A 23,262-nucleotide genomic window follows, 5' to 3' on the forward strand; every position below is an offset into this window, starting at 1 on the left:
GCTGGATTCCTAGCATCCAGGCTCCCAGTACAGTCATGGGGGCACAGTGGTTTGTGCCAGATTCCCAGCACAGCAATGCTATTCAGTAACGTTGGCTCTTTATACAATATTATAATGAACTCTTTTATTGCCATTTCCATTAGTGCTGTCATTCTTGGAAAGGCACCCTGAGTACTAAGTAAAATACGAGGGTTATCTGTTTTTAAGGAATGCCTGCCTCATTGGATGTATTTCCCCTTTGTAGCTAGTGTAACCCGAAGCATTCTGACTTGATTCTGGCCTGTTGATTCATTGATCTATTATTCTAAATGCTTTTATTTTGAGGAAAATAACAGTAAGAATGGCAAGATACCCCCATGTTTACGTTTTTTACTGAACAGGAATTTTGTTCTGCAAAGCTACTTTATCCATGTAAAGTACTTAAAACACTTCAAGTAATTACAATTAACAACAGGAATTCTGCAGATGCTGGAAATTCAAGCAACACACATCAAAGTTGCTGGTGAACGCAGCAGGCCAAGCAGCATCTATAGGAAGAGGCGCAGTTGACGTTTCAGGCCGAGACCCTTCGTCAGGACTAACTGAAGGAAGAGTGAGTAAGGGATTTGAAAGCTGGAGGGGGAGGGGGAGATGCAAAATGATAGGAGAAGACAGGAGGGGGAGGGATGGAGCCGAGAGCTGGACAGGTGATAGGCAGAAGGGGATACGAGAGGATCATGGGACAGGAGGTCCGGGAAGAAAGACGGGGGGGGGTGACCCAGAGGATGGGCAAGAGGTATATTCAGAGAGACAGAGGGAGAAAAAGGAGAGTGAGAGAAAGAATGTGTGCATAAAAAAGAGTAACAGATGGGGTACGAGGGGGAGGTGGGGCCTAGCGGAAGTTAGAGAAGTCAATGTTCATGCCATCAGGTTGGAGGCTACCCATACGGAATATAAGGTGTTGTTCCTCCAACCTGAGTGTGGCTTCATCTTTACAGTAGAGGAGGCCGTGGATAGACATGTCAGAATGGGAATGGGATGTGGAATTAAAATGTGTGGCCACTGGGAGATCCTGCTTTCTCTGGCGGACAGAGCGTAGATGTTCAGCAAAGCGGTCTCCCAGTCTGCGTCGGGTCTCACCAATATATAAAAGGCCACATCGGGAGCACCGGATGCAGTATATCACCCCAGTCGACTCACAGGTGAAGTGAAGGGATCCCACCACTAAGCATATCTTTTCCTCCCCCCCTCTCTCTGCATTCCGCAAGGATCGCTCCCTTGTCCATTCGTCCCCCCCATCCCTCCCCACTGATCTCCCTCCTGGCACTTATCCGTGTAAGCGGAACAAGTGCTACACATGCCCTTACACTTCCTCCCTTACCACCATTCAGGGCCCCAAACAGTCCTTCCAGGTGAGGCATCACTTCACCTGTGAGTCGACTGGGGTGATATACTGTGTCCGGTGCTCCCGATGTGGCCTTTTATATATTGGTGAGACCCGACGCAGACTGGGAGACCGCTTTGCTGAACATCTACGCTCTGTCCGCCAGAGAAAGCAGGATCTCCCAGTGGCCACACATTTTAATTCCACATGCCATTCCCATTCTGACATGTCTATCCACGGCCTCCTCTACTGTAAAGATGAAGCCACACTCAGGTTGGAGGAACAACACCTTATATTCCGTATGGGTAGCCTCCAACCTGATGGCATGAACATTGACTTCTCTAACTTCCGCTAGGCCCCACCTCCCCCTCGTACCCCATCTGTTACTCTTTTTTATGCACACATTCTTTCTCTCACTCTCCTTTTTCTCCCTCTGTCCCTCTGAATATACCTCTTGCCCATCCTCTGGGTCACCCCCCCCCCCGTCTTTCTTTCCCGGACCTCCTGTCCCATGATCCTCTCGTATCCCCTTCTGCCTATCACCTGTCCAGCTCTCGGCTCCATCCCTCCCCCTCCTGTCTTCTCCTATCATTTTGCATCTCCCCCTCCCCCTCCAGCTTTCAAATCCCTTACTCACTCTTCCTTCAGTTAGTCCTGACGAAGGGTCTCGGCCTGAAACGTTGACTGCGCCTCTTCCTATAGATGCTGCTTGGCCTGCTGCGTTCACCAGCAACTTTGATGTGTGTTGAAGTAATTACAATTCATTGTTAAGTGATTTTTTTGAAGTAGAAAAGCTTGTAAGTAGACTCGTGCAGAAATAGAGATAGTATCCCTTTTAAGAATTACTGCAGTGCTCTTTACATAGCTGCAGATGAAGTGTAAAATATTAAGATTATAAATGTGAAGAAATATAACATTTTATTGAACAATTGTTGAATTAGTTAATTATTGCTTATTAAACACAGAAGTAATTGGATCTACAGCTGAACTAAGTGGATAGAGATTAAAATGATTACTTGTAGTACAAACCACAAGTGGAAAATGTACAACTGTTAAGAGAAACAAGTAATGGGCAGCTTTTGCAAAAATAACTATTCTAGCATTACTGCAGCTAATCAAAGACCTCAAAAGATATGGTAAATTATATTTAGACAATACGCAAAGATACTACTGATTATTTGGTAAAGGGTGCAATCTGAAGTTTTTTAAATGTGTGTGTAATATGTTCAGTGATATACAATGGTGTCACACAGACACTTCCATTATGTTTTCTTTGTGAGGGTCTAGTGGCATGGTGCCAAGATTTAAAAACAACTCTCCCTCAACATCAGCAGAACAAACTGTCTGGTCACTGATATCATAAAAGAGGTCAGAACCAACTTGTTTGTGGATCCTTCCCACCCTAGTCATTGTCACGTTTATGCCACTACCCCCCCTCCCTCCCCACCAGCAGAAGATTCAAAAGCTTGAGAAAATGTACCTACAAATTCGGACAGTTTCCACCCTGCTCTTATAGACAAGTTGAACAGACAAAGATGAACTTCTGATATCACAGTGTACACTATCATGGGCTTGTACTTTATTAATCTACCTGCACTGCATTTTGTCTGTAAATGCAGCACTAAATTCTGAATTCCATTTTCATTTTTTTTTCTGCCACATTGAACTTGTGTATGGAATAATCTGGATGACATGCAGACAAGTTTTTCACTATACAGTATCTTGGTGCATATGGCACTATTAGACCAATGATGAACTTGTATTAATCTTTAAAGAATTTAAACAACCCTGATCTTCTGAAACCACTTTGTAATTTTGTTCCAGAACTAATAAGTTTTCATCCTCCTTCAAAGAAAGAGGCTTTCCTTCCTCCGCCATCACCGCTGCCCTCACCCACATCTTTCATTTTGCACATGTCTGCCCTCACCCTCCTGGCAACTCACCAGGGTTCCTCTTGTCCTCACCTACCACCCCAGTAGCCTCTGCATCCAGAACATAGTTCTCCATTACTTCTGCCACCTCTAACTGGATCACACCACCAAGCGCCTCTCCCCCACCAACTTTCCACAGTCGGAATTGGTCCCTATGCAACTCCCTCCCCACTGATCTCCCTCCTGGTACTTAACTTTGCAAGTGGAACAAGTGCCATACTTGCCCCGACACCACCTCCCTCAATACCATTCAGGGTCCCAAACAGCCCTTCCAGTTGAGGTGACACTTCACCTGTGAGTCTGTTGTGGTCAACGACAGTATCCGTTGCTCCTGGTGTGGCCTTCCTGTATATCGGTGGGACCCGATGTAGATTGGGAGACCGTTTTGCCGATCACCTACTCTCCGCCTGCCAGAAAAAGTGATATCTCCCAGCGGCCACTCACTTCAATTCTACTTCCCATTCCCATTCCAACATGTCAGTCCATGACAGCCTCTACTGTCACAACAAGGCCACACTCAGGTTGAAGGAGCAACCCTCTGGGTAGCCTCCAACCCAATGGCATGAACATTGATTTCTCGAACTTCTGGTAATTGCCCCCCCCCCCACCATTCCCATTACTGTTTCCCTCTCTCACCTCATCTCCTTACCTACCCATCACCTCCCTCTGGTGCTCCTCTCCTTTCCATTCTTCCATGGTCTTCTACCCTCTCCTATCAGATTCCCCCTTCTCCAGCTCTTTATCTCTTCAACCTAACAATTTCCCAGCAATTTACTTCACCCCTCCCCCTCCCAGTTTCACCTATCACCCACTACCTTGTACAACTTCCTTCCTTCCTTCCCTCCCCCTACCTTGCTCTGACATCTCATCCTTTTTGCCCAGTTCTGATGAAGGGCCTCGGCCCAAAATGTAAACTGTTTTACTCTTTTCCATGGATGCTCATTGGCCTGCTGACTCCCTCCAGCATTTTGTCTGTGTTACTTTGCATTTCCAGCATCTGCAGATTTTCTTGTCTTTGTAATTTTGTTAGTGGTGATGTGTTTAAATGGTAAAGCCAGACAGTTTTGCCAGCATTTTAGGAAGAATACTGATTCAGACTTTAAGCACTTTGAACATTTTTTTTGTGATTTCAGCCTGAACTACAGATGCAAGTTTGGCAGACATTTGGGTATTGTGTCTCTGCATGACTCACCACTGATAATAGTCATTAGTGAATTCTTTGTCCCACCCAAATTAATTGTCTCAATTACGTATGTGCACATGCATCACATAATTGAGGTTGAAACATTAGACTTCTGTATCAGCATTCCTCTGATATCTCTGATTGTTGTCTATGTGAGGTCTACTTTGCTTTTTAGGAGTTGAAATATGGAGAATTTAGAGACTGTCAGCATCAATTATAGAAACATAGAAACATAGAAAATAGGTGCAGGAGTAGGCCATTCGGCCCTTCGAGCCTGCACCGCCATTTATTATGATCATGGCTGATCATCCAACTCAGAACCCCGCCCCAGCCTTCCCTCCATACCCCCTGACCCCCGTAGCCACAAGGGCCATATCTAACTCCCTCTTAAATATAGCCAATGAACTGGCCTCAACTGTTTCCTGTGGCAGAGAATTCCACAGATTCACCACTCTCTGTGTGAAGAAGTTTTTCCTAATCTCGGTCCTAAAAGGCTTCCCCTCTATCCTCAAACTGTGACCCCTCGTTCTGGACTTCCCCAACATCGGGAACAATCTTCCTGCATCTAGCCTGTCCAATCCCTTTAGGATCTTATACGTTTCAATCAGATCCCCCCTCAATCTTCTAAATTCCAACGAGTACAAGCCCAGTTCATCCAGTCTTTCTTCATATGAAAGTCCTGCCATCCCAGGAATCAATCTGGTGAACCTTCTTTGTACTCCCTCTATGGCAAAGATGTCTTTCCTCAGATTAGGGGACCAAAACTGCACACAATACTCCAGGTGTGGTCTCACCAAGGCCTTGTACAACTGCAGTAGTACCTCCCTGCTCCTGTACTCGAATCCTCTCGCTATAAATGCCAGCATACCATTCGCCTTTTTCACCGCCTGCTGTACCTGCATGCCCACTTTCAATGACTGGTGTATAATGACACCCAGGTCTCGTTGCACCTCCCCTTTTCCTAATCGGCCACCATTCAGATAATAATCTGTTTTCCTATTTTTGCCACCAAAGTGGATAACTTCACATTTATCCACATTAAATTGCATCTGCCATGAATTTGCCCACTCACCCAACCTATCCAAGTCACCCTGCATCCTCTTAGCATCCTCCTCACTGCTAACACTGCCACCCAGCTTCGTGTCATCCGCAAACTTGGAGATGCTGCATTTAATTCCCTCATGCAAATCATTAATATATATTGTAAACAACTGGGGTCCCAGCACTGAGCCTTGCGGTACCCCACTAGTCACCGCCTGCCATTCTGAAAAGGTCCCGTTTATTCCCACTCTTTGCTTCCTGTCTGCTAACCAATTCTCCACCCACACCAATACCTTACCCCCAATACCATGTGCTTTAAGTTTGCACACTAATCTCCTGTGTGGGACCTTGTCAAAAGCCTTTTGAAAATCCAAATATACCACATCCACTGGTTCTCCCCTATCCACTCTACTAGTGACATCCTCAAAAAATTCTATGAGATTCGTCAGACATGATTTTCCTTTCACAAATCCATGCTGACTTTGTCGGATCATTTCACCGCTTTCCAAATGTGCTGTTATCACATCCTTGATAACTGACTCCAGCAGTTTCCCCACCACCGACGTTAGGCTAACCGGTCTATAATTCCCCGGTTTCTCTCTCCCTCCTTTTTTAAAAAGTGGGGTTACATTAGCCACCCTCCAATCCTCAGGAACTAATCCAGAATCTAACGAGTTTTGAAAAATTATCACTAATGCATCCACTATTTCTTGGGCTACTTCCTTAAGCACTCTAGGATGCAGACCATCTGGCCCTGGGGATTTATCTGCCTTCAATCCCTTCAATTTACCTAACACCACTTCCCTACTAATATGTATTTCGCTCAGACAATTATGTCTGTGAAACATAGGCTCTGGTCCAGAGACTTGAATGAGTGAATTACAGAGAGATCCAAGTGTTCTGGTGCCTGAATCTTTTCAAAAAAAACACTAGCTGCAGCAGGTCCAACAAGTAGCTGGTTAAGAAGGTAAAATGTGTTTTGGCTTTTATTACAAGGGGGCTGTAGGGAGTTTTTGTTACAGCTATACAGGGCATTAAGGTTTCGCTGAATACTGTGTATAGTTTTGGTCCTCTTACCTGAACAAAAGGATATAGCAACATTGGAAGCAGTACAAAGGAGATTTTACCAGGCCATTTCTTGAGATGAGAAGGTTGTCCTGCCAAATGAGACTAAATAGTTTGAATTTGATTCCTTTTGAGTTTTGTAAAATGAGGGATGACTTGTTCATACATATAATGTCATCAGGTTTGATGTAGGGGAAAAATACAAGGTTATACACCATGGAGAGAATGAAAAACAAGTAACTCAAAATCACGAAGTAATACTATGGAGGTTGTTGGGTCCTGCTACATGCATGAATTTAGCATTCAGAAAGAGATGAAGTATAAAAGTAGGAACGTTTTGATGTGATATTTAGGGGGTGTTGGTCAGATCATATCTAAAGTACTAGGTTTGCATATTTATAAATGTTCATTCAACTCTTGAACACTACCCACTCTGTTTTTGCACTATTTTTAATTTAACTATTATAAATATACACTTTGATATTTTTTCTATATTTATCATGTATTGCATTGTAGTGCTGCCGCTAAGTTAACAAATTTCAAGACGTACGTCGATGTTAAACCTGATTCTAATATTTAAGGATAGGTATGCAAACATTGAAGATAATTGCATCCCTCAACACAATTTATGAGAAAGATTAAGTAGGTTTGATCTACACTCATTGAAGTTTAGAAGAATGAGAGATGGGACTATTGGAATTGACAGGCTCGATCAGCGGATATTTCCCCTTGTGGAGATGTCCTTTGTAGTAAGAAGTTCAGAATAAGGGATTTCCTATTTCAGATAGTGCTGAGGAGAATTTTTTAGTCTAATGAATTTTCAGAATTCTGTATTTACAGATACTGTGGAGGTGCATTAAATATATATTAACAGACTATTTAACTACAAGGGCATATGGGAAAACTCGTGAGCCCAATATTAATTTACCTTGGATCTTGCCAAATGATGGAGCAGCCTGAAGGCACTGACTGGTCCATTCCTCCTCATGTTTCATATTCTCTTGGCTAAATGATTAGTTTACACTCTTCTCACTCTGGAAGTGTAAAGGAGCCAACAGCAAGGTTTAAGGTTGCTTAAGAAAGATGTTGTCTTTCGAAGATTGAGGAGCAGAGTAAAAGAGTGGGGAATTCTAATATACTTGTATGAAACACTAGGTCACAACTAGTAATAGAAAACAATTCCAGTTACCATATCAGAAGTACAATGCAATTGCACTAGCGTGGATGCAGATGAGACTTCAGGATGTTTGAGGGCTGATGACTTATAAATTGATACTGGCTTTGAGGACTGCCCCGGCTGCTGTGCTCTGTGCCTGCTAATATGATAAATTATAAGCAAAGCTTTAGACCTACTTTGGGGTTCAGATCTGAGGACTAATTTTTTGGTTTGAAATGCTGTTTGCATGATTTGTATTTTTTTTTCTTTCTCCTGTGCTTCGAGTGTTGGTCTTTCATTTTTATTCCTTTTTTTAAATTGGATTCTTCTGGGTTTCTTGCTTTGAGCAAGCAAATCTCATAGTTGTATAATTTATATTTTCTTTGCTAATAAATGTACTTGAAGATTTTTCTGTTGGGATACATGCCATTGAGGAGATTTGGTTAGATTGTATCAAACTGAAATGCGTAGATAGTCTGAAAAGAAGTGATCCATTTTCCTTAACATAACTATGGGTGTAGAGAGAGTTTTGACCATTCAAGAACCATAAACTATTGGTCTTTTTGACTGAGAGCAGGGGAATGGGATTATCCCCTCCGTTTTTATTTGGAATGTACAGTATGTGATGGGCTGGTTAGTTGTCTCCTACAGTCTAAATTTCTAAACAGTCATGAATATAAAAAGATAATGAATCTTTGGTAAGAAGCCATGGGATGTGTATACATGTTTTTAATTATATGAATAAATACTTTTTGTACATTCCTAATTTGTATATTCATTTAAATCTGAAATGCATTATCTTGGAGAAAGGTTGTTAAACGGATGATGGAAAAGATTATTTAAAATATGGAGAATGTGCAGTTTTAGAAAGCATTATAGCCGTATTTTAAAGACTTGTGTGAACAGAGAAGCAGTTAAATGTCTATACATTGTTATTTAAGATATTCTTAATTTTTTTAAAACTGTAAAATCAAAGCCAAAGGTGATTTGGGGGGGGGGGGGGAGTGCAGGCTGAAATTATTAGACATTGAATGAAATCTGAGAATGGTCTTTTACTTTGAACAATTAATGGTGTTTTATTTTACATTTAATTTCAAAACCCATTGATGCAATGCTACTTTTAATTCACTGATGCAAAAGATTTCTAAGCACAGTTAAGAAACTGCATATGTTTGGACAAACTATCTCAGAAAAAAAATATTGCCAGTGGAACTTTTAGCCCAGTTATTAATAGGCTGCAGTTAACTTTATGAAATTGGAAACTGATTTCTTTTCATTTTATCCTGCCAACAGGGTGAATCTGTCAAATATTTTCTGGATAACCTTGACCAAATTGGACAACTGGTGAGTGTTAATCCTATTCTATTATAACATTAGAATTTGTGGTGTTTGCCCCTGCTATTTTGGAAAATAGATTAATTTTGGATTTAAAAATTTCTGTGTTCACAGTACAAAACCAATGGGGGGGGGGTGGAGGGGAAATCATGAACTGTGTATCTGCCAGATGTTAATTGTTGGCGGAATGAGATTCTAACTTTGGGCCAAATTTCTCTCTCCTCCTGTCAGTTTGCATGCGTAATGCCTTGCTTCTGTGCCACAGTGCACCACATTTGAAAGCACTGAAATATTGCACACTGAACTAGTTTTGTTATACGGTGATGTTCTGATGGAGTACTTAGCACCCAAATTGCTCATAGTAGGAGCAGTCATGCGGTCACCATGATCAGCAGTCATGAAATAGCACATCCAAATGCCTTCTCTATCATTGCGGGAGTTTACAACCAGGCCAGCGTGAAGTTTCTCAGCAACTACCCCCAACATATCACCTGTGGAACCAGAGGAGCTGACACACTCGACCACTAATAAGAGAAAATTTGCAGATGCTCGAAATCCAGGCAATATGCAAAATGCTGGAGAAACCCAGCAGGCCAGGCAGCATCTATGGGGGGAAAAGTATAGTCAGCATTTCAGGCCAAGACTCTTTGGCAGGACTGGACCACTGTTAGGCACATTCAAGAACAGTTATCATGCCATTCCATGCCTGTGCTTTAGAAAGTCCTAATACCTGTAAGGACATCCTGAATGCTAAAAAGAGGGTGTTTAGAGATGGAAATAGGGAGGAGCTGAGGGCAATACAGAGGGACCTGAAAGCCAGGATCAGGGAGGCTAAAGACAGGTACAGGAGGAAGCTTGAGTGGAAACTCCAGCAGAACAACATGAGAGAGGTCTGGAGGGGGATGAGGACCATCACTGGGTTCTGGCAAACTAGCAACAGAGGAGCAGAAGGCAATGTGGACAGGGCCAATGAACTTAACCTGTTCTTTAACAGATTTGACATTGTGGCTCCTGCGCATCCCACACATGAGCCTTCTGTTGTCGGCCCCCAACCAACACATATTCCACTCTCCCCTCCTACCCCTCCTCACAATCCCCCACCCTGCTCTCATGACTATACCCCTCCCCCACATGAAACCACCATGGTGGGCTTCACAGCTGAACAGGTGAGAAGATAGCTGAGACGTCTCAACCCAAGCAAGGCTACAGTACCGGATGGTGTCAGTACCAGGGTGCTCAAAGCCTGTGCCCCTCAGCTACGTGGAGTACTTCGCCATGTATTCAACCTGAGCCTGAGGCTCCGGAGGGTTCCTGTACTGTGGAAGACATCCTGCCTCGTCCCTGTGCCGATGAGGCCACTGGGGCGCGGCATCTATGACCACAGACCGGTGGCATTGATCCCCCACATCATGAAGACCCTGGAGAGACTTGTTCTGGAGCTGCTTCGGCCTATGGTCAGGCCACACTTAGATCCCCTCCAGTTTGCCTACCAGCCCCGACTAGGAGTTGAGGATGCCATCGTCTACCTGCTGAACCATGTCTACGCCCACCTGGACAAGCCAGCGAGCACTGTGAGGGTCATGTTTTTTGACTTCTCCAGTGCTTTCAACACCATCCGCCCTGCTGTGCTGGGGGAGAAGCTGACAGCGATGCAGGTGGATGCTTCGCTGGTATCATGGATTCTTGATTACCTGACTGGCAGACCACAGTACGTGTGCTTGCAACACTGTGTGTCCGACAGAGTGATCAGCAGCACTGGGGCTCCACAGGGGACTGTCTTGTCTCCCTTTCTCTTCACCATTTACACCTCGGATTTCAACTACTGAACAGAGTCTTGTCACCTTCAGAAGTTTTCGGATGACTCTGCCATAGTTGGATACATCAGCAAGGGAGATGAGGCTGAGTACAGGGCTACGGTAGGAAACTTTGTCACGTGGTGTGAGCAGGATTATCTGCAGCTTAATGTGAAAAAGACTAAGGAGCTGGTGGTAGACCTGAGGAGAGCTAAGGTACCGGTGACCCCTGTTTCCATCCAGGGGGTCAGTGTGGACATGGTGGAGGATTACAAATACCTGGGGATACGAATTGACAAAAAACTGGACTGGTCAAAGAACACTGAGGCTGTCTACAAGAAGGGTCAGAGCCGTCTCTATTCCCTGAGGAGACTGAGGTCCTTTAACATCTGCCAGACGATGCTGAGGATGTTCTACGAGTCTGTGGTGGTCAGTGCTATCATGTTTGCTGTTGTGTGCTGGGGCAGCAGGCTGAGGGTAGCAGACACCAACAGAATCAACAAACTCATTCGTAAGGCTAGTGATGTTGTGGGGATAGAACTGGACTCTCCGATGGTGGTGTCTGAAAAGAGGATGCTGTCTAAGTTGCATGCCATCTTGGTCAATATCTCCCATCCACTACATAATGTACTGGGTGAGCACAGGAGTACATTCAGCCAGAGACTCATTCCACCAAGATGCAGCACAGAGCGTCATAGGAAGTCATTCCTGCCTGTGGCCATCAAACTTTACAACTCCTCCCTTGGAGGGTCAGACACCCTGAGCCAATAGGCTGGTCCTGGACTTATTTCATTATTTAACTATTACTATTTACATATTACTATTTAACTATTTATGGTTCTATTACTATTTATTATTTATGGTGCATCTGTAACGAAAACAAATTTCCCCCGGGATCAATAAAGTATGACTATGACTCCAAGTGTATAGCCAGAGAGTAAAGACCACAGCACCAGTGGTGAGGGCCAAGAAGTTATGATCAAGGGAGGTGGAGGAATGCTTACAAGACTGCTTTCAGAAGGAGGACTGGACAATATTCAGGGATTCATCTTCAAATCTGAATGAATACACCACGGTTATCACCAACTTCAATATCTGTGTGGATGTGAGGGCAAAATAGAGCTGTGGTGCTGTTAAAAAGCAACAAATACTGGACTGAAAGTGTTATATTTGAATGCATACAGCATAAGAAATAAAATGGATGATCTTGAAATTCAGCTATAGATTGGCAAATATGATGTTGTGGCCATCTCTGAAACTTGGCTCAAGGATGGCTGCCATTGGGAGCTGAACGTCCAAGGATATACAGTGTATCGGAAAGATAGGGTAGTAGGCAGAGGGGGTGGTGTGGCCCTGTGTATAAGAAATGATATTAAATCATTAGAAAGGGATGACATGGGATCGGAAGGTGTAGAGTCTTTATACGTTGGGTTAAGCAATGGCAAAGGTAAAAGAACCCTAATGGCAGTTGTATACAGGCCTCCAAACAGCAGCCGGTATGTGGATTACAAATTACAGCAGGAGATTGAAAAGGTGTGTCAGAAGGGCAATGTCATAATCATTGTTGAGGATTTTAACATGAAAGTGGATTGGGAAAACCAGGCCAAAACGGGACCACAAGAGGGAATTAGTAGAATGTCTAAGGGATGGCTTTTTGGAACAGCTTGTTGTTGAGCCCACTAGGGGATTGACTGTGCTGGATTGGATATTTGCAATGACCCAGAGGTGATAAGAGAGCTTAAGGTTAAGGAACTCTTAGGGAACAGTGATCACAATATGATCGAGCTCACTTTGAAATTTGTGAAGGAGAAACTAAATCTCAATGTATTTCAGTAGAATAAAGGAAATGGCAATGGCATGAGAGGGGAACTGGATAAAGTTGACTGGAAAGGGACACTAGCAGGAAGGACAGCAGAGCAGCATTGGCTGCAGTTTCTGCAAAAATGAGGGAAGTGTAGGACAGGTATATTCCAAATTAGAAGAAGTGTTCAAATGGAAGAAGGACACTACCGTGGCTGACAAGTGAAGTCAGAGCCAAAGTAAAAGCAAGAGAGGGCATACAAGGAAGCCAAAGCTGGTGGGAAGATAAAGGACTTGGAAGCTTTTTAAAAACTTGCAGAAGGAAAAGAAGAAGATGGTTAGAAGGAAAAGAAGAACGTCGTTAGAAGGAAAAGATGAATTATGAAAGGAAGCTGGCGACGAATATCAAAGAAAATACTAAAAGCTTTTTTAAGTATATAAAGGGTAGAAGAGAGTTGAGGGTGGATATAGGACCAATATAAAATGACGATGGAGATATTGTAATGAGAGACGCAGAATTGGCAGAGGAACTGAATGCGTATTTTGTATCAGTCTTCACAGTGGAAGACATCTGCAGTATACTGGACATTCAAGAATGTCAGGGAAGTGAAGCGTGCAGTGAAAATTATGACTGAGAAGCTGCTCAGGAAGCTTAATAGTCTGAGGGTGGATAAATCTCCTGGACCTGATAGAATGCACCCTCAGTTTCTGAAGAAAGTAGCTGGAGATATTGTGGAGGCATTAACAATGATCTTTCAAGAATCGATAGATTCTGGCATTGTACTGGATGACTAGAAAATTGCAAATGTTACTCTGCTATTTAAAAAGGGTGGGAGGCAGCAGAAAGGAAACTATAGACCTGTTAGCCTGACATCAGTGGTTGGGAAGTTGTTGGAATTGATTGTTAGGGATGAGATTATGGAGTACCTGGAGGCACATGACAAGATAGGCCAAAGCCAGCAAGGTTTCCTGAAAAAAAAATCCTGCCTGACTAACCGACTGCAATTTTTTGAGGAAATTACAAGCAGGGTAGACAAAAGAGATGTAGTAGATGTGGTGTACTTGGATTTTCAGAAGGTCTTTGACAAGGTGCTGCACATGAGGCTGCTTAGCAAGATAAGAGCCCAAGGAATTACAGGGGAGTTACTAGCATAGGTGGAGCATTGGCTGATCAGCAGAAAACAGAGTGGGAATAAAGGGATCCTATTCTGGTTGGCTGCCTATTACCAGTGGAGTTCCACAGGGGTCGGTGTTGGGACCACTGCTTCTTACGATGTATGTCAATGATTTGGATTATGGGATTAATAGATAAGTGGAGGAGCGGGTAGTGTTGAGGAAACAGAGAGCCTGCAGAGTGACTTAGATAGTTTAGGGGAATGGGCAAAGAAGTGGCAAATGAAATACAATGTTGGGAAGTGTATGGTCATGCACTTTGATGGAAGAAATAAATGAGCAGATGGGGAGAGAATTCAAAATGCAGAGCTGTAAAGGAACTTGGGAGTCCTTGTGCAGGATCCCCTAAAGGTTAACCAGGTTGAGTCGGTGGTGAAGAAGGCGAATGCAATGTTGGCATTTATTTCTAGAGGTATAGAATATAAGAGCAGGGATGTGATGTTGAGGCTCTATAAGGCACTCATGAAACCACACTTGGAGTATTGTGTGCAGTTTTGGGCTCCTTATTTTAGAAAGGATATACTGACATTGGAGAGTGTTCAGAGAAGATTCACGAGAATGATTCCAGGAATGAAAAGGTTACCGTATGAGGAATGGCTGGCAGCTCTTAGATTGTATTCCCTGGAGTTCAGGAGAATGAGGGGGGGATCGCATAGAAACATACTAGAAACATGTGAGCTAGATCACATGGGGGCTGAAGTCCTTCTTTCCAAGATTGAGTGGAGCCCATGGGCAATGCTAGTGGTCCCAGTAGCCAGGAAGGATGGGTCTTTCGGGACCTGTGGTAATTTCAATGTCACTATCAACCCTGTAATAAACGTCGGTCAATAACCTCAGCCCAGGATGGAAGATAACTTTGCAAACCTTTCTAGAGGGAAGCACTTCAGCAAAGTGGACATAGCTGAAGCCTATCTGTAGATGCAGGTGAAAGAGTCCATAAGCACTCGCAGAAGGTATTATCACTATATATGCTTATTTTTGGAGTAGCATCTGCCCCTGGACTCTGGCAGAAAGCCATGGACCAAGTGCTGCAGAACTGCCTAGGCACGGAGTGTTACCAGTGACAGATGACCAGGAACATCTCCAAAATCTCAAGATGCTGTTAAATAATTGGAAGATTATAGGCTCAAAGCCTGACACAACAACTGTGAATTCTTTAAACCTGGCATCACTTGCTGGGGCCACACCATTGACACACAAAATTTACACAAGTGTGTTGAGAAAATTTAAGCAGTGGTGGATGCCCCAAGGCCAAAAGACACCACATTTGTGGTCCCTTTTAAGTCTTGTCAATGGCTACAACAGGTTCCAGCCAAACATGGATACTGTGCTTCACTGCTTGAACTCGTTACTACTGATCAGGAGGAAACAGTAATGGAAAAAGCAGTGTGGGGTGGCTTTCCAAAAGGAAAAGGAAACAGTAATGTCAGACACTGTATTCACACTTTATGATTCAGATTACTCAGTGAAGCTTTCCTGTGACGCCTTGCCTTATTGTTTAGGTGAAGTCATGTCACATGTTATGAGTGATCAAAGTGAGCACCCCATTGCCTTTGCATCACGCTCCCTTAAAAATTACACACAGATTGACGGAGGCCTTGAGTACAGCTTTGGGATGAAAATGTTTCAACCAGTACTTGTATGGGAAAAGGTTTACCCTTGTTATTGGTAATCAACCACTCGTGTCCATTTTCAGTCCACAAAAGATTGTTTATTAACAGCAGCAGCACCCCAGAACATCTGGACAACAAAGATGTATACTTCAGTATGCTCTTTATCGACTGACTACAGCTTGATATTCAATACTAGCATCCCCTCAAAACTAATCAATAAGCTTCAGAACCTCGGCCTAATACCTCCTTGTACAATTGGATTCTCGATTTTTCCCACACAGACCACAGTCATTTTGGATTGACAAAATTTTCTCCACAACCTCTATCAGCACAGGTGCTTGGCCCCTGCTTTAATCGCTTGACACTTGTGATTGTGTGGCTAAGTGCAGCTTCAATGACATTTTCAAGTTTTCTGATGACACCACTGCCATAAGCTGAATCAAAGGTGGTAATGAGTCAGCATATAGGAGGGAAGTTGGAAAATTTCGCTGAGTGATGCCACAACTTCTTACTCAATGTCAGCGAGATGAAAGAGCTGATTCTGTAGGAGGAAACCAAAGGTCTATAAGCCGGTCTTCATCGGAAGATAAGAGGTGGAGAGGGTCAACAACTTCAAATTCCTTGGTATTATTATTTCAGAAAGGCTGTCCTGAGCTCAGCACGCAAGTGCAATTACAAAGAAAACGCTGTAGTACCTCTACTTCCTTAGGTGTTTGCGAAGATTTGGCATGACATCAAAACTTTGACAGGCTTCTATGGATGTGTGGTGGAGAATATACTGTCTGGTTGCATCACGGCCTGGTATGGAAACACCAATGCCTTGAATGGAAATTACTGCAAAAATTAATGGATACAGCCCAGTCCATCATGGGTAAAACCCTCCCCACCATTGAGTACACATAAGGGAGTGTTATTGCAGGAAAGCATCATCCATCATTAGGGACTCCCACCAACCAGGCCTGTTCTCTTTTAGCTGCTGCCATCAGGAACAAGGTAAAGGAGCCTCGAGACTCTCACCACCAGGTTCTGCAACAGTTATTACCCTCAACCCATCAGGCCCTTGAACCAAAGGAATTAACTTCACTCAACTTCACTTGCCCCATCATTGAAATGTTCTCTCAACCTGTGAACTCACTTGCAAGGGCTCTTCATTTCATGTTCTCTATTTATTGCTCTTTTTATTATTATTATTATTTATTTTTGTAGTTTCAGTTTGTCTTTTGTACACTGGTTGAACGCCCAGTGATGTGGTCTTTCAATCATTTTATTAGGATTATTCTACTAGGCCCAGCGGAACTGTTTCTACAGATAGGAGAAGGGGAAAATGCTGGTTACCAGTCGCTTTGGGAAGATGGGGCTCATCAGCTGTGGTTTGGCAGTTCATCTAGGAGAAGGAAAGCTCTGATATCAAACCTCCGCTGCCTTTCGCCTATACCCACTCAAGGGGAAGGCTTCGGGAGTAAACCCCAAGGGAACATCTGAAGATGGAGTCCCTAAGGCAGTCCTACATTGAGTTCAACACTGACTGCTGCAGCACTGCTGGTGCCAAACTGTATCAGTCTATGCTGTTCCTTTGGGTTCAGCAGATGTGTGGAGAGAGGGTGCTTGCTACATGGGCAACAGCTTGCTCTCCGTATCTAACTGTCCTGGCTTGTTTATCTAGACAGTTGGGACGCAACGTGGTCGACCCTGACCGACAGAGGCCTCAGATTCTCCCATTATGCATTTATTGAGTATGCCTGCAAGAAAATGTGGTGACATATGTACTTTGGTAATAAATTAACTATGAACAAATGCAAAGATGGGTTCTTTCTTGAAGGACATAATTACAGTTGCTGATGGGTTGTCCTGATTACCCTTGGAAATGGAAATATCTTAAAAAATTTACAAAAGAGGGCACTCCACTTGACATATTCTCCCGAATTCAAATAATCCCTGGTCAGGGAAAGTGAGGAGGTGACAGAGAGGAGCTATAGGCAAGTAGTCACACCAGGGCCTCGGGAGACAGATAAGTGGGTAACAGTCAGGAGAGGGAAGGGCAGGAGTCAGATACTAGAGAGACCCCTGTGGCTGTCCCCCTTAACAAAAAGTACTCCTGCTTGAGTACTGTTAGGGGGGGAATGGCCTACCTGGGGGAAGCAACAATGGCCACGCCTCTGGCACAGAGTCTGGCCCTGTGGCTCAGAAGAGTAGGGAAAGGAAGAAGGCAGCAGTAATAGGGGACTCTATAGTTAAGCGTCAGACAGGCAATTCTGTGGATGCAGGAAAGAAACGTGGATGGTAGTTTGCCTCCCAGGTGCCAGGGTCTGGGATGTTTCTGATCATGTCCACGATATCCTGAAGTGGGAAGGTGAACAGCCAGAGTCCGTGGTACATATTGGTACCAACGACATAGGTAGGAAAAGGGAGGAGGTCCTGAAAACAGACTACAGGGAGTTAGGAAGGAAGTTGAGAAAAGGACCTCAAAGGTAGTAATCTCGAGATTACTGCCTGTGCCATGCAACAGTGAGTATAGGAATAGAGTGAGGTGGAGGATAAATATGTGGCTGAGGGATTCAGATTTCTGGATCATTGGGACCTCTTTTGGGATGGGTTGCACTTGAATCTGAGGGGGATCAATATCCTGGCAGGGAGGATTGCTAAGGCTATTGGGGAGAGTTTAAACTAGAATTGCTGGGGGGTGGGAACTGAACTGAAGAGACTGAGGAAGGGGCTGTTGGCTCACAAATGGAGAAAGCTTGAAGACATTGCAAGAGGGAGGATAGACAGGTGATGGAGAAGGGATGTGCTTAAAATGATAGTTTGAGATGTGTCTATTTTAATGCAAGAAGCATCGTGAACAAAACGGATGAGCTCAGAGTGTGCGTCAGAACTTGGAACTATGATGTTGTAGCCATTACAGAGACTTGGATGGTTCAGGGGCAGGAATGGTTACTTAGAGTGCCAGGCTATAGATGTTTCAGAAAGGACAGAGAGGGAGTCAAGAAGTGGGGGCATGGCACTGCTGATCAGAGATAGTGTCACAGCTGCAGAAAAGGAGGAAGTCATGGAGGGGTTGTCTACAGAGTCTCTGTGGGTGGAAGTTAGAAACAGGAAGGGGTCAATAACTCTACTGGGTGCTTTTTATAAGCCACCCAGTAGTAACAGGGACATTGAGGAGCAGATAGGGAGACAGATTCTGGAAAGGTATAATAACAACAGTGTTGTAATGGTGGGAGATTTTAATTTCCTAAATATTGTTTGGCATCTCCCTGGAGCAAGAGGTTTAGATGGGGTGGAGTTTGTTAGGTGTGTTCGGGAAGGTTTCTTGACACACTATGTAGATAAGCCACTACAAGAGGAGGGGCTGTACTTGATCTGGTATTGGTAAGTGAACCTGGTCAGGTGTCAGATCTCTCAGTGGGAGCACATTTTGGAGATGGTGATCACAATTCTATCTCCTTTACTGTAGCTTTGGAGAGGGATAGGAACAGACAAGTTAGGAATGTATTTAATTGGACTAAGGGGAAATATGAAGCTATCGGGCAGGAACTTGGAAGCATAAATTGGGAACAGATGTTCTCAGGGAAATGTACGGTGGAAATGTGCCAGATGTTCAAGGGATATTTGTGTGGCGTTCTGCATAACTGCGTTCCACTAGACGGGGAAAGGATGGTAGGGTACAGGAACCGTGGTGTACAAAGGCTGTTGTAAATCTAGTCAAGAAAAAAAACTTACGAAAGGTTCAAAAAAACAAGGTAATGATAGAGATCTAGAAGATTATAAGGCTGGCAGGAAGGGGCTTAAGAATGAAATTAGGAGAGCCAGAAGGGGCCATGAGAAGGCCTTTGGGAGCAGTATTAAGGAAAACCCCACAGCATTCTACAAGTACGTGAAGAGCAAGAGGATAAGACGTGAGGGAATAGGACAGCCAAGTATGACAGTGGAAAAGTGTGTATGGAACCGGAGGAGATAGCAGAGATACCTAATGAATACTTTAGTTCCGTATTCACTATGGAAAAGGATCTTGCCGATTATAGGGATGAATTACAGCGGATTGAAGAACTTGAGCATATAGTCATTAAGAAAAAGGATGTGCTGGAGCTTTTGGAAATCATCAACTTGGATAACCCCTGGGACTGCATGAGATGTACTGCAGGCTATTGCGGGAGACAAGGGAAGAGACAGCTGATCTTTGCATCATCATTGGGGACAGGAGAGATTCCAGAGGATTGGAGGGTTGCAGATGTTTTTCCCTTATTCAAGAAAGGGAGTAGAGATAGCCCAGGAAATTATAAACCAATGAGTCTTACTTCAGTGGTAAGTTGATGGAAAAGATCCTGAGGCAGCATTTATGAACATTTGGAGAGGCATAATATGATTAGGAATAGTCAGCATGGCTTTGTCAAAGGCAGGTCATGCCTTATGAGCCTGATTGAATTTTTTTTTTTTTTTTTTTTGAGGATGTGACTAAACACGATGAAGGTAGGGCAGTAGATGTAGTGTATATGGATTTCAGTAGGCATTTGATAAGGTACCCCATACAAGGCTTATTGAGAAAGTAAGGAGGCATGGGATACAAGGGGACAAAAAATGCTGGTGAATGCAGCAGGCCAGGCAGCACCTATAGGAAGAGGTACAGTCGACGTTTCGGGCCAAGACTCTTCATCAGGACTAACTGAAAGAAGAGATAGTAAGAGATTTGAAAGGGGGAGGGGAAAATCCAAAATGATAGGAGAAGACAGGAGGAGGAGGGATGAAGCTAAGAGCTGGAAAGTTGCTTGGCAAAAGGGATACAAGGCTGGAGTAGGGAGAGGATCATCGGATGGGAAGCCTAGGGAGAAAAAGGGGGAGGGGAGCCCAGAGGATGGAGAGCAGGCAAGGAGTTATAGTGAGAGGGACAGAGGGAGAAAAAAAAGAGGGGAAAAAAAGGGGAAGAAATAATAATAAATAAGGGATGGGGTACGAAGGGGAAGTGGGGCATTAACAGAAGTTAGAAAAGTCAGTGTTCACGCCATCAGGTTGGAGGCTACCCAGAAGGGAATACAAGGTGTTGTTCCTCCATCCTGAGTGTGGCTTCTTCTTGACAGTAGGGGAGGCCGTGGATAGACATGGAATTAAAATGTGTGGCCACTGGGAGATCCTACTTTCTCTGGCGAACAGAGCGTAGGTGTTCAGCAAAATGGTCTCCCAGCTTGCGTCAGGTTTTGCCAATACATAGAAGGCCGCATTGGGAGCACTGGATGCAGTATATCATCCCAGCCGACTCACAGGTGAAGTGTCGCCTCACTTGGAAGGACTGTCTGGGGCCCTGAATGGTGGTGAGGGCGGAAGTATAAGGACATGTGTAGCATTTGTTCCACTTACAAGGATAAGTGCCGGGAGGGAGATCAGTGGGAAGGTATGGGGGGTACGAATGGACAAGGGAGTCATGTAGGAAGTGATCCCTGTGGGAAGTGGAGAGAGGGGGAGAGGGAAAGATGTGCTTAGTGGTGGGATCCCGTTGGAGGTGGTGGAAGTTACGGAGAATTATATGTTGGACCCGGAGGCTCTTGGGGTGGTAGGTGAGGACCAGGGGAACCCTATTCCTAGTGGGGTGGCGGGAGGATGGGGTGAGAGCAGATGTGCGTGAAATGGGAGAGATGTGTTTGAGAGCAGTGTTGATGGTGGAGGAAGGGAAGCCCCTCCCCATCCTCCCGCCATCCCACTCGGAATAGGGTTCCCCTTGTCCTCACCTACCACCCCGCCAGCCTCCGGGTCCAACATATAATTCTCCGTAACTTCCACCACCTCCAACGGGATCTCACCACCAAGCACATCTTTCCTTCCCCCCACCCTTTCTGCTTTCTGCAGGGATCGCTCCGTATGCGACTCCCTTATCCGTTCCTCCCTCCCCATCCCTTCCCAGTGATCTCCCTCCTGGCACTTATCCTTGTAAGCGGAACAAGTGCTACACATGCCCTTACACTTCCTCCCTCACCACCATTCAGGGCCCCAGACCGTCCTTCCAGGTGAGGTGACACTTCACCTGTGAGTCGGCTGGGGTGATATACTATGACCGGTGCTCCCGATGTGGCCTTCTATATATTGGCGAGACCTGACGCAGGCTGGGAGATCGTTTTGCTGAACACCTACGCTCTGTCCGCCAGAGAAAGCAGGATCTCCCAGTGGCCACACATTTTACTTTCACGTCCCATTCCCATTCTGATATGTCTATCCACGGCCTCTTCTACTGTAAAGATGAAGCCACACTCAGGTTGGAGGAACAATACCTTGTATTCCATCTGGGTAGCCTCCAACCAGATGGCATGAACACTGACTTCTCTAACTTCTGTTAATGCCCCACCTCCCCTTCGTATCCCATCCATTATTTATTTATTTATTTATGTATCTCTCCTCTTTCTGCCCCCCCACCTTTTTTTCCTCCCTCTGTCCCTCTCACTATTACTCCTCGCCTGTTGTCCATTCTCTGGGTTCCCCTCCCCCTTTCTTTCTCCCTCGGCCTTCCGTCCCATGATCCTCTCCCTTCTCCAGCCTTGTATCCCTTTTGCCAATCAACTTTCCAGCTTTTAGCTTCATCCCTCCTCCTCCTGACTTCTCCTATCATTTCAGATCTCCCCCTCCCACTTTAAAATCTCTTACTATCTCTTCTTTCAGTTAGTCCTGACAAAGGGTCTCGGCCCGAAACATCGACTGTGCCTCTTCCTATAGGTGCTGCCTGGCCTGCTGTGTTCACCAGCACTTCTTGTGTGTGTTGCTTGAATTTCCAGCATCTGCAGATTTCCTCATGTTTGCAGATACAAGGGAACCTTGCTTTGTGGATCCAGAATTGGCTTGCTTACAGAAGACAGAGTGATTGTGGACAGGTCATATTCTGCATGGAGGTCGGTGACCAGTAGTGCACCTCGGATCTGTTCCGGGACCCCCTTCTCTTGGTGATTTTTATAAGTGACCTGGATGAGGAAGTGGAAGGATGGGTTAGTAAATTTGCTTGTGACAAGAAAGTTGGGGGTGTTGTGGATAGTGTGGAGTGCTGTCAGAGGTTACAGCAGGACATTGATAGGATGCAAAACTGGGCTGAGAAGTGGCAGATCGAGTTCAACCCAGATGAAGTGAGGTGGTTCATTTTGGTAGGTCAAATATGATGGCAGAATATAGCATTAATGGTAAGACTCTTGGCAGTGTGGAGGATCAGAGATCTTGGGGACTGAGTCCATAGGACACTCAAAGCTGCTGCTCAGGTTGACTCTGTGGTTAGGAAAGCATAGGGTGTATTAGCCTTCATCAACCGTGGGACTGAGTTTAAGAGCAGAGAGGTAATGTTGCAGCTATATAGGACTCTGTTCAGACCCCACTTGGAGTACTGTGCTCATTTCTGGTCGCCTTACTACAAGGAAGATGTGGAAACTATAAGAAAGGGTGCAGAGGAGATTTACAAAGATGTTGCCTGGATCCGGGAGCATTGCTTATGGGAATAGATTGAGTGAACTCGGCCTTTTCTCCTTGGAGCGACAGAGGATGAGAGGTGACCTGATAGAGGTGTATAAGATGATGAGAGGCATTGATCGTGTGGATAGTCAGAGGCTTTTTCCCAGGGCTGAAATGGCTAACACAAGAGGGCACAGTTTTAAGGTGCTTGGAAGCAGGTACAGAGGAGATGTCGGAGTAAGTTTTTTTACACAGAGTGGTGTGTGTGGAATGGGCTGCCGGTGACATTAGTGGAGGCAGAAACGATAGGATCTTTTAAGAGACTCCTGGATAGGTACATGGAGCTTAGGAAAATAGAGGGCTATGGGTAACCTTAGGTAATTTTCAAAGTAAGTACATATT

The 23,262-nt window shown here is 44.6% G+C and overlaps 1 protein-coding gene across 2 annotated transcripts in view; it reads left to right on the plus strand.

Annotated features, from left to right (window-relative positions):
• Positions 1-23,262, plus strand: part of gna12a (guanine nucleotide binding protein (G protein) alpha 12a) — a 109,431-nt gene that overhangs the window by 76,036 nt on the left and 10,133 nt on the right. For both annotated transcript variants that reach the window (XM_063058965.1, XM_063058966.1), the window contains exon 3: positions 9,033-9,083. In XM_063058965.1, coding sequence (XP_062915035.1) covers positions 9,033-9,083 — 51 coding nt within the window. The remainder of the gene's footprint in view (positions 1-9,032; positions 9,084-23,262) is intronic.

Source organism: Mobula hypostoma, chromosome 9 (assembly GCF_963921235.1).
Source record: "Mobula hypostoma chromosome 9, sMobHyp1.1, whole genome shotgun sequence".
NCBI lineage: Eukaryota > Metazoa > Chordata > Chondrichthyes > Myliobatiformes > Myliobatidae > Mobula > Mobula hypostoma.